An 11452-nucleotide genomic window follows, 5' to 3' on the forward strand; every position below is an offset into this window, starting at 1 on the left:
TGCTGTGACTGTGTGCTGGGCTCAGTCCATCTGTCCCCAACAGGATAGTCCTTTGAAATATTCTACTTCTGACCTACACCACAGGGGTAACTGTGGGTGTGAGCAAGGTGGCAGGGGCCTCAGAGGTGACGCAGATGTCTCTTCGAGACATCTCTCTCCAGACTCAGTTTCCTCCTCCCTAGATGGAGATACGAGGTTGAGGCTGCAGGTTCAAAGATGACGCTCAGAAAAGGACCTGACACACTTAGTAGGGTCCCACAAACCAGAAGTGCTTGGGAGGCTTTGGCCTTTGGTGGATGTGGGACAGAGACCCAAGCGCAGTGCGGAGATTCTCCCAAGGTCACTCAGCGGGGGACCGGATCTGACCCCAGGTAGCCTTACTCCAAGGGCCTGGGGTTGGTCAGCCGCCAGCTTTGCAGCCAGCGGTGCTGGAGGAGAGGCGCGGAGGTGGCGCCAAGGGGCTTCTATTTTGGAGCAGGTGAGGGGAGCGCTGAACCAAGGGGGTGGGGTGTGAGGCCCTAGCCCGGCTGCCCGCCATTCTGGCAGTCACTTTGCCGCGACCCTCCCCGGGGTGGAGGGGGCGTCCTGGAGGGCTGGGAGGCGGGCCAGCGGTTACCTCATCGCCGCCTCCAGGAGGCCCTGCGCCGCCGGAGGGGCGGCTACTCCCGGCACCGGTGCGAGAAGAGGACGAAGGACCCAGAAGCCGAGACGCGGCGCCGCTGCGGGACCTGCACCGCGACGAGGTCTGACCTCGGGCCCCGCGCGGCGGGCGGCGTCTGGCTCCGGCTGCGGGCGGTGGCGGCTCTGCGCGCGGCGCGCCGGGTCCACTTTCTCCCGAGCTTCCGTGCCCTCCGGAATTGCGAGTGCAGCCGCCACCGTTTGCTCGCTCGGCTGGCTGCCTGCCTTCCTGTCGCCTCCTCGGTTCTCGGGCCTGGCCTCTCCCCGCGCAGGTGCTGCGGAGCGCAGCGAGGAGCGCGGCGCAACAGGGGTGTCCCAGGCAGGGCGCGAGGGGCTCACGGTCGGGTGCGCACGGCGCGGGGCCGGCCCATGAGGCTTCCCGACCCCGGACGCGGGAACGCGGGCCGGCCATGGGGGGCAGCCTGCGAGTGGCTGTTCTGGGTGCTCCGGGAGTGGGCAAGACGGCCATCATCCGCCAGTTCTTGTTTGGTGACTATCCGGAGCGCCACCGACCCACGGACGGTCCCCGCCTCTACCGGCCCGCTGTGCTGCTCGATGGCGCCGTCTACGACTTGAGTATCCGCGATGGCGATGTCGCTGACCCTGGTTCGAGCCCCAGAGGTTTGGAGGTAGTGGGTTCGAGGGGTGGTCGAGGGTGCGTGACAGTGGGAGACGGGTGTGTGTGTGTGTTTGGTGCCCACGTGCGTGTCCACATGGATTGCTTAAGAGCTTCCCAGCAAGTTCAGGGATCAAAGGAAGAATATCTGTCCCAGTATACTGCCTGTAAGCCTTCCCTGGCCTAAACTGGCCGAGTTTGCCCAGTGGCTTTTTCTTGTTTCCTTGGGTGCTTGTGACTTTGCCTGCCTAGACTAGTGGGTCTGTGTGTGCCCTTGGCACAGGATGGCAGGTGCAGCCCCTGAGGATGCTATACTGTTTCGGTGGCTTGAACAGGGACTCAGTGGGGAATACTGGGTCAGGCACAGGGGGATCACTACTTCTTCATAGTGCCCTGGAGCAAAGACTTCTGCAAAGTGTTTGTGCAAAGTCCAGGGCATACCTCCAGTCTTTGGCACTGTATGCCTGAGGGCTTCCTAGAGGGGGTAGTGTTTGAGCTGAACCTGGGGAAGGCTAAGTGAAGCTTTGGGTAAAAGACCGGTAAGAACATTCCAAAAGATGAGAGCAGATGCTTAGGCCAGGGGCTTAAATTGCCGAGCTGAACTTGGACAATCACAGTCACTGTTTGTCCGCAGGTGACAGGTGGTTTCTGGGGCCAGCACTTGGCAACTGCAGAGGCAATAGTAGGGTGGCTAGAGAGAAGGGTGCTTTGAGTGGAGCTGAGCTGGGGAAAACTTAAGGAAGAGGAAGTTGCCGGTGCGGTGCGGGAAGGACAGAGAAGCTAGGGACTGATAGGTTCCAGGTAGGACTGGAAAATTTGACTTGAGGGAGAGTGGGTAGATTTGGGAGGGGATGGGGCCTGAGGGTGAACAGCGGAGTTAATGTCAAACCTCTACAGAGGGCTTTGGAGGGAGTAGGAGAGTGGGAAGGCCTGCTGCAAACCTCAGCCTCTACCTCCAGGAGTGCCCGGACCCTAAAGATTGGAGCTTGCAGGACACAGACGCCTTTGTACTTGTCTACGACATCTGCAGCCTTGACAGTTTCGATTACGTGAAAGTCCTGCGGCAGCGCATCGCAGACAACAGGTGAGGGCCTGGCGGGAGGTGCAGGTTTAGCCAGGGGGTCCTCTGCCCTAGGGAGCAAGTTAGATTCCGGTCTGGGTCCTTCTGGATCGTGCTCCCGCCCATGGGAAGGTCTCCAAGCTGTACAAAGTCTTTAGCACTCACAGGCCTGGTGTTTGTTGGGAGGGTCTCTGGCCGAAGAGGGGATGTGCCTCCTTCGTACACTCATGGAAGAGGGGAAGGTTCCCCCAGCCATGGAGTCCCCAGCACCACGTCTCATACCCTTCCGGCCTCTAGGCCGGCAGGTGCACCAGAGGCACCCATCCTGGTGGTAGGCAACAAGCGGGACCGTCAGCGGCTGCGCTTCGGACCTCGGCGTGCGCTGGCCACTCTAGTGCGCAGGGGCTGGCGCTGCGGCTACCTTGAGTGTTCTGCCAAATACAACTGGCACGTGCTGCGTCTGTTCCGGGAGCTTCTCCGTTGTGCTCTGGTGCGTGCACGTCCTGCACATCCGGCTCTGCGCCTGCAGGGGGCGCTGCATCCAGCGCGCTGCAGCCTCATGTGACTGAATTGGACGAGATTGGCCAACCTCATTCGGATTGGACCCGTAAAGCACCCGCCCAATCTTGAAGGGTGGCAGGCTGCTCTTTGAACTTCACTGGACCCAGCCAACCACTAATCTTATTGGACGAGATCAGTCCTTTCTGGGACTTTACTGGGTCACAATCTCATTGGATGGAAAGGACTTGAATATGAATCTGATTGGAAACACCCAGATTGCTCCTGATGCTTCACTGGAGGAGACTTTTAAAATCATGCCTCATGAGGTAATAAAAAACAATTCAAGTGAACCTAGGGCTTCTTCTGCATAGGCAGGTCAGAGCCCTCAGGCTTGGCCCCCTGGCAGTTAACTCCAGAATCCCAATTTTTTTTGGGGGGGGGCTCTTTTTAAAAAATTTATTTATTCGCCGGCCGTGGTGGCGTGGGCCTGTAGTCCCAGCACTTGGGAGGCAGAGGCAGGCGGATCTCTGTGAGTTCAAATTTATGTTTTGGCCCTTTTGAGACAGGGTCTCCCTGTAGCCCCCGCTGACCTGGAACTCGCTCTGTAGTCCAGGTTGGCCTTGAACTCAGAGATCTGCCTGCCTCTGCCTCCCAAGTGCTGGGATTAAAGGCATGTGCCATCATGCCCAGCGTTTAAATTTCTTTTTATGTGTATACATGTATTGCCTACATGTAGGTAAGTGCAGCCATGTCAAGCAATGCGAGTGGAGGACAGAAGAGGCTGCCAGATCCCCAGGAACTGGAGTTTTAGACAGCTGTTAGCTGCCATGTGGGTACTGGGATTCAAACCAGGTCTTCTGCAGGGACAGTCAGTGTTCTTAACCGCTGAGCCATCTCTCCAGCCCCAGGAGGGGTCTTTTTGAGACAGGGTCTCCCTGTAGCCCCACCTGGCCTGAAACTCGCTATGCAGACCAGGCCTGCCTCTGCCTCCCAAGTGCTGGGATTAAAGGCATGCACCACCACCCTGGCCCAGAATCCCAACTTGTTTTTTAAAATATTTTATTTCTTTATGTGTATATGTGTTACCGACAGCTGTTAGCTGCCATGTGGGTGCTGGGATTCAAACCCAGGTCTTCTGCAAGAACAGTGTTCTTAACTGCTGAGCCCTCTCTCCAGCCCCCAGAATCCCAACTTGTAATGAAGGCTTAGTTCCCAAGACAGGTGGCTGGAGAAAAACTTTACTGTCAAGAGGTTCTGCTTACTGGACCTCAGGTCCTCAGGACACCGGGCTGGCCCAGTCTCCCCTAAGGCATTCAATAATATTAGTAATTAAATAGCAACACTCATCCCCCAACCGGAATGTACAACAGAGGTTCATTGTGCCATATTGTCCTGTGGGGTCTGGTCCCATGAGGTCTGGTACTCGAGAGTCGGAAGGGGGCTCCCTGATGCAGAGGGTAGGTTAAGGCCACAAAGAAAAATGAAGGAATGGTATGTGGGAGCAGGTGGGCTGGTCCATCACATTCCGGAATCTGGCTCGGTCCTTGGGGTGACAACCGACTGCAGTGCCTGCCAAGCTCTGAGCTCTGTGGGTCCAGATGGGCGGCGGGGTTCCCGTCGTGTGGGAATGCGTGAGGGTTTACGATCTGGCTGTGTGTCCATCCGCCCCCTCGCTCTGGTCTGCGGGAGTTCTGGGCCAGCCAGGGAGCTCTCTGTTGCATCTAGTGATCCTCCCACACCAATGCAGGGGCTGCCTTCATCGGAAGAGCTGGACAGAGCTTGGCTTCGGGGGCAGGGCAGCCCATTGGCTGTCCGGCCAGAGTCCCCGGGTGGGCCACACTTGCCACCCAGGACACTGAGGGATGAAGAGGAGGAGCTGGAGGAACAGTATGCTGAGTCAGGAGCTGGAGGGTCTGGGGCCCGAGCTGGGTCAGGGGTTGGTCCCATGGGGTTCTGGCTGCCATCAGCCTCTAGGGCACGGGCATTGGCTAAGAACTCCTCCTCCAGGCGCCTGAACAGCTGTTGCTCCTGTAGCGGGTCAAGTTGCAGTGGTGTGCGGAAGACACTGGCGGGTATGGCAGTCAACTCCGGGCTAGGGCTAGAGCCCAGGAGAGGCCTGGGTGCTGCAGGGCTGCGGGCACGTGGAGTCTGCGGGGTGTTCCTGCCGGACCCTCGGCCACCCCTGCCCCGGGTCACCCAGGAGTGCTGTCCGTCTTGGTCCCTGAGCACGAGAAGCATGGCCTGCTCCTCGCGGCTTTGGCTGCGGGCGGGCCTGGGGAGGTTGGGGGCGGATACCTGGGCTCCATGGCTTCCCGGGACCACGCAAGGCCGCCCCCGGTCCAGCCGGTCTCGGGAATGGCTGCGAGGGGCAGGTGGCCGTCTTGGGGAGGCAGGGGGACCAGTGGTCAGCCGTCGGCTAGGGCGCTCCCTCCAGGGGCCAGTGGCCGCGTCTTCACTGCGGGCACCCAGGGGGCCACTCTGGGCTGAGGAGGCTGAGGAGTCACTGTCCCCGGAGTAGCGGCGGGAGCGGGGGAGGGGGGGCAGCTGATCCCGGGGCCTGGGGTGGGGAACAAGAGAGAGATGGAGCATCACTGGCGCGCAGAGGGTGGGAGAGGAAGGGCGGCCAAATGGAGGGGCGATGAGTTTTGGGTGGAGCTGGTATTGCCTCTGTCCTCCCAGGGTACTTCCAGTGAGAATTGAGACAGTCCCTGAAGCGTCCAGTGGCCAATCGGGGCCCCCAAAGCAGCGAAGAGGTGCTCTGGGCCGCACCCCCTTCCCCAGGCTTCCGTTCTTCCCCAGGTCAAACCAGAAGGAAGCTGGGTTTGGAGTGGCCGCCAGGGCCCGCCCTAGTTGTTGTTGGTTTGGCTGGGTTGCCATGGAGATGGGAAGCCCGGCCGGCCCCCACCCACGGGAACTTTTCCCAGAGTGTGAGTCAATCCGGAGTGCCAGCAACTCCATCATTCCGGGCCTGGGCCGACGCCTCCCCCCTCCCCCAGCGGCTCATCCACTCAGGCCCCATCTGTCCTCCAGTGTCTCACCTGAGCAGGGTCTCAGGCCCCTCCTTTGTGCTTCGTAGGCTAATGGGAGTCATATCGGGCCGGGAGCCCCTGCGCTCACTCCCGGGGACTGGGCTACCGGGGCGGGGGCTGGGGGTGGGCGACCCCCTCTGTGGGGAGAAGGTGCCGGTCCTTGACTGCGGCAGACGGTGGGCTGTGGGGAGGGACGCCATAAGTGAACGACATGGCCTCAGACACCAGCCCCTGTCTGTGACCCATATATCGACTCGTGCACTGACCAGTGGACGAGCAGCGGCAAGGGTCGTGTTTGTCCAGGTAGTGCTCCAGTGTATCCCAGCCGCCGCCCACCCGCACCATCACGTGGCTCCTCAGCACCTGCGGGCCAAAAGGCACGTCATTGTGGGCCACTTCCCAGCCCACCTTTGGCCACCTTGGGCTGGGCCTCCTCACCCCACTTACCCGCACAAAGATGAGCAGGCTGGAGTCTCCTACTCGGTATTTTCCCTCAGAGACCTTGATCATGGGGAACTGGTCTGGGCAGGTGCAGCGGCCCAGGATCTCCCTCACCTGTAGCCAGAGAAGAGAAGCTGAGAGTCAGGGGTCAAGTCCCTCCTCCAGAGGCTTAATGTCAGCAGCTGAAAAGCAGGAGGAAGTAAGTCCTTGGCGTGGGGGGGGCGGGCGGACGGGAGGACACTGTTGCTTGCTCCCTCACATGACCTTTTGCCAGTTCTCTATATGGGCTCTCCCTAGGGTTCAGGAAGCAGATCAGGATGAGAGGACAGGGCTGTGATCATGCTAGGGTCTGGCCCTCAGTAGGAAATATCCTAGAAGGCCTTGAGCCCATGAGAACCCTGGAGCCATCTGCATCCTGGGTCACTAGTATGACAGATGAGGGGCTGAGGTCGACAGCCCCCACCAGACAGGCTCAGGGATCTGAGGGCAGGGGGTTGTGCCCCCAACTGAGCAGTCCCCATGAGAGGGTACCATGTGGGACACACACAGCAACAAGCACACAGACCACCTGCCTGGCAACTACACACATCTCTGGAAGCAGGAGATGCCAGGCTGGCTATGTGGGAGGCCCTACCCGTCTCCTTGCCCAACCCGGTGGCGCCAGAGGAAATGAGCAGGTGGGGCCTTGGTGACCCAGGCCCAGGCTGGGGGTGGGGCACCCACTCTGCCCACAACCATGTGGCCTTGCAAGACTCCAGGGCAGGTACACCATAGTCCTAAACTCCTGATAAGAAAGAAACTCTTAATCTAGCTAGCTGCAGGGGTGGCAGGGACACCTAAGTCCTGGGAAAGGAGGGAGGAGGCGGCCTGCTCCTGTGTTCCAACTCCTCCTGCAGGTCCCAATAGCACTTCTTGTTCCCAGGACAATGGGGGTAAGCTTGGCAGCAGGGAACCAGATTGCTCCTGGGGGTGCTCCAGACATCCTGCTAGGGCTTTTCTACGTCTAGTTTTAGCAGAGGGCAGCAACCACTCAGCCCCAGGTCTAAGGTGCCAATGTATCTGACTAGCACCTCTGTGCTTCTAGGAAGGTGCCTAAGTTATAGGCCCCCAGATGCTCATTTAACACCTCAAAGAATGAGAGATCATGTCAGAAGCTGGGGTTCTAGCTGTGTTACACCCAGCTGGACTGTGTGACCTCACTTAGCACCTCTCCGGAGCTCTCTGGGCCAGAGGTATATACACTTTCTCCCAGGGAGGCTGGCCTGCAGTTAGAGGGTGGCCCCAGGAGGCTCAGGGTTGGGGTAGGGATGAGCTTTGCCATCTGGTCTCCAGGTGGGAAAGTAGGCAGGGGCCACCCAATGTGTGTACATGAGGACTCACCAACTCATCAAGGTTTCGAAGGTCATGGGGTGTCATGCGGGGAGTACGAGTGGGAGCCCCTGGTACAGTGGCAGTCTCGGTGACCTCTTCAGCAGCTGGGATGCTGGCCACCTCAGGTGCAGCCCTAAGCTCACGCTCGATCTCCTGCTCAAACTGGACCAGCTTGGGGGCCAATAGGCCCAGACGGGCCCCCTGCCGAGCCACCTCCAATAGGCACAGCACCACACTCTTCTCATTCTTTCGGAGCACGAGGTCCTCGGTCTCAAACATGAGCACCTCAGGAACACCCAGCTCTGCCCGGCACCAGGCGATGAAAGTGGCCACGTTGTCTCGAGCCATGAAGGAGCCAGGCGCCACACTGTGTGCCTGGAAGGCCACACCTCGGGTTGGGCGAGCAGCAGCCAGAGCCTGGGCAGCTTCGGTGACAGCGTTGGCATGTTGGCACAGGGTTGTGCCTGTGGCCAGCCCAGTGAGGAAGCCATCGCCACTGCCTGGCAGACCCAAACCATACAAGGCATTGAGCCAATCGGCCAGGTCTTCCTTCATGGCTTCCACATAGGCCTCACTGGAGCTGAAGGGCCGTACACTCTTGGCCGCAGAGCCAGCGATGCCTGCCACTGGGTCCGCCATGCCCGGGGCCAGTAGAGTCACTGTGGACAGGGAACAGAGGTCAGGATTGCTGTGAGGACCCAGAAGCGCTCAGAATGATCCCCATGTACCAACCTGTCACTCAAGACAAAGGCTAGGTTAAAATGCAGACTGTGAGAAACTTCTGAGTCTGTTTCTTCTCATGTGAAATGGGTACAGTGCCATGAGCTGCTTCAAAGGATTCAATGAAATTTACACTCTTTTTTTTTTTTTTTTTTTCGGTTTTTTTGAAATGGTTTCCTTTTAGCCCTAACTGGCCTGGAGTTATGTAGACCAACCTGGCCTCGTCCTCACAGAGATCTTCCTGCCTCTGCCTCTCAAGTGCTGGGATTAAAGGTGTGTGCCACCATGCCTAGCAAGGATCACACTCTAAAGTGCAAGATCTGCACTTTTTAGGTTCCTGCTCCAGGTGATGGGAAGCCACACCCCTCTGTCTTAAGCAAAGAAGGAAAATAATTATCTCGAATACCGTACAATAAGCTGGCAGACTGGCCGCATGCCTGGCTGATTTCAGGGGCCACAAGAGTGCCAAGGACCTGTGTCTGAGTCCCTTCTCTGTGGGTTAATTCCCACAGTGGCAGAGTGGGTTATAGCCTTCATTACTCATGTCCAAAGAAGAAGAAAGAGACTTTATGATGCTTCTATTACCGTAAACCAGATGCCTGCTGTATTAGTTACTTTTTTTACTGTTCATGTTTGCTATGTGGCTCTTTCTTGGAGGTGGTGGAGGGGCAGGTTGGTACACTCCGGGCAGAGCCGCCACTTACAAACATGAAGACAACCGACTGGGCCCCTGGGGGACAGGGACAGGAGATTCTTTTCCTAGGACCACCGTCCATGGCCTGCAGAAGGCCCCTGCCCGCTCCTCACCCCCTCAGCTAAGGATGATGCCATTGGAAAAACCCCATGGATACTTGGAGGTGGTGGAGGGGCAGGTTGGTACACTCCGGGCAGAGCCGCCACTTACAAACATGAAGACAACCGACTGGGCCCCTGGGGGACAGGGACAGGAGATTCTTTTCCTAGGACCACCGTCCATGGCCTGCAGAAGGCCCCTGCCCGCTCCTCACCCCCTCAGCTAAGGATGATGCCATTGGAAAAACCCCATGGATACAGAAATAGCATCCAGAACGGCTACAACTGCTGGTGGCGCAGGCCAGTATCTCCATTCTACAGATGAGGAAACTGAGGCGCAGAAAGGGAAGGTCCCAGAGCAGTGGGTGCAGGAATTAGGTTCGCCGAGCCAGGCCCCGCCTCCTCCGAGCAGCCTCCTCGGCGCTCCGGGGTCGACGCCAGCAAGGCCAGGATTCCGAACAGCCTCAGAGAGCCTCCGCAGTGCTCGCGGCCTGGTCCAGAGAGGGTGCGAGGCCCACCAAGGTCACACAGCCCTGGCGAACTGAGGCCCGGCACGCTGCGGCCGCCCGGCCCGGTTTAGTGCACCCTGGCCCAGGGGTCCCCGAGCTCACCTGGTTCATCCCGCAGCCCGGGGGAGCATCGCCCCGGCGGGGCCGGAGCCGGGCCGCGCCGCCGCAGAGAGGCGCCGCCCGAGCCCCTGCCGATCCCAGAGCTGCTGCCGGGGCCAACGCGCCGCCGTCGTCTCCGCCCCGCCTCCCTGGAATTCGGAACGGGCCTGGAGGGGCGGGCGGGGCTGCGCGCTCTTAAAGGGGCCGCGTCCTCGCTGGGCGGCGCCAGCCGAGCGGGGAATCCCTGGCCTCTGCGCTCTCGAGGGACGCGCCCTAAGGCCAGTGCTGCTCTCGCCTGGTCGCCCTCCTTGTCTTCTGAGGGGTTCAGACCCTTTCCGCCGTCCTCCCCCTGCGGCAGTGGCTTTCCCGCCCGGCTGCGCCACGGCCCTTTCCCGAGGCAGGAAGCGATAGAGGCTGGGGACTGCAGAGTCACCTCCGTCCTGTCCCGGTGGGCCTTGGCCGGTCTGATAACCAAGCGCCCTGCCCCAGGGCGGACTTCCTTCCCAGAATGGCCCAGGGACAGCGCTCTGCGTCGGTTTGTACCCTGAGGTTAAGGGATTCGCCTGGCGGAGGACACTGAGGCTCAGAGATGGGCAGGTGGCTAAGGCTGCCTGCTGCAAGGCCCCCCGCAAGCGCAAAAAGGAGGGGGCGCCGGGCGCGGCAGGTTTAACCCCGAGCCGCTTCTTCTCTGCGGCAGAGGAGGAACTTTCAGGATCAGGAGCCGCAGGCTTGGGCTGGGCATAGAAGCCGGTTCCTCCACGCTGCAGCCACGCTGCTGGCCAGCCACCTGGATGCTCGGAGCAATCATAAAGCTCCCAGTGTGCGCCCCTAACCTGGAGAGAAGGACCCAAACTCTGCGGGTTGGTGGTGACCGCCAGGAGAGTACTCTCAAGGACCAGAGGCATTTGTTGAGCACCTACTGTGAGCTGAGTCTCACAAATAGTCAGCTCGCTGCTTCTGAGGGAGGCAGCCCTTGGGTTGAGGCCCCCAGATGAGGTACTCGGGAGGAGTCTGGAGCCTGTGGGTGTGTGAAAAGACTCTGATTTTAACTTAGATCAGGGAAGGAAGTGAGGAAGCCGGAGGTACCTAGTTCTTCACACGGAGGGAGCAGCCAGGTTCTGAGGTGGGCATGTCCCTGGTGGTGTAGTGTGTAGTTTCCTGAGGCTGGAGTGGAGGGGGCTGGGAGAAAGATGAACACCATGCAGACCATGTGAGGGACAAGGCATGTGCCTCGTGGTGTAGTGTGGAGTTTCCTGAGGCTGGAGTGGAGGGGGCTGGGAGAAAGGTGAACACCATGCAGACCATGTGAGGGACAAGGAAGCCAGAAAGGGTTTATTTTTTAAAGTTTTCATTTGTAGCCCCAACTGGCCTGGAACTATGTAGACCAGAGTGGCCTCAAAATCACAGACTTGCCTCTGCCTCCTGAATGCTGGGACTAAAGGGGTGCACAACTGGTCTTAATTTTTAAATTTTAATTTATTTTGAGACAGAGTCTTGTCATGTAGCTTGGGCTGGCCTTTAATGCCCTGTCCCCCTCCCTCTGCTGGAATCACAGGTTCCTTTATGGAGGGATTCAGAGCAGGGGAGGCTGACTTAGTCATAAAGGTCCTGTAGCTGCTATGGTGGGCAGGGACAG

General features: G+C 59.2%; 2 protein-coding genes across 2 annotated transcripts; one reads left to right on the plus strand and one right to left on the minus strand.

Moving 5' to 3' along the window:
* Positions 1–314: 314 nt before the first annotated feature.
* Positions 315–3277, plus strand: Rasl10a (RAS like family 10 member A). Its single transcript, XM_008841101.2, has 4 exons — positions 315–478; positions 634–1307; positions 2254–2378; positions 2652–3277. The coding sequence occupies exons 2-4, from the start codon at positions 1089–1091 to the stop codon at positions 2917–2919; spliced, it is 612 nt and encodes a 203-aa protein (XP_008839323.1). The 5' UTR covers positions 315–478; positions 634–1088; the 3' UTR covers positions 2920–3277.
* An 800-nt stretch (positions 3278–4077) lies between these two features.
* Gas2l1 (growth arrest specific 2 like 1) lies at positions 4078–9950 on the minus strand. The gene is made up of 6 exons (XM_008841102.3): positions 9820–9950; positions 7706–8355; positions 6332–6439; positions 6151–6247; positions 5894–6065; positions 4078–5412 (listed from the first exon to the last, which is right to left on the minus strand). The coding sequence occupies exons 2-6, from the start codon at positions 8333–8335 to the stop codon at positions 4374–4376; spliced, it is 2046 nt and encodes a 681-aa protein (XP_008839324.1). The 5' UTR covers positions 8336–8355; positions 9820–9950; the 3' UTR covers positions 4078–4373.
* Positions 9951–11452: the final 1502 nt, after the last annotated feature.

This window comes from Nannospalax galili, unplaced genomic scaffold (genome assembly GCF_000622305.1).
Source record: "Nannospalax galili isolate Female #2095 unplaced genomic scaffold, S.galili_v1.0 scaffold259, whole genome shotgun sequence".
NCBI lineage: Eukaryota > Metazoa > Chordata > Mammalia > Rodentia > Spalacidae > Nannospalax > Nannospalax galili.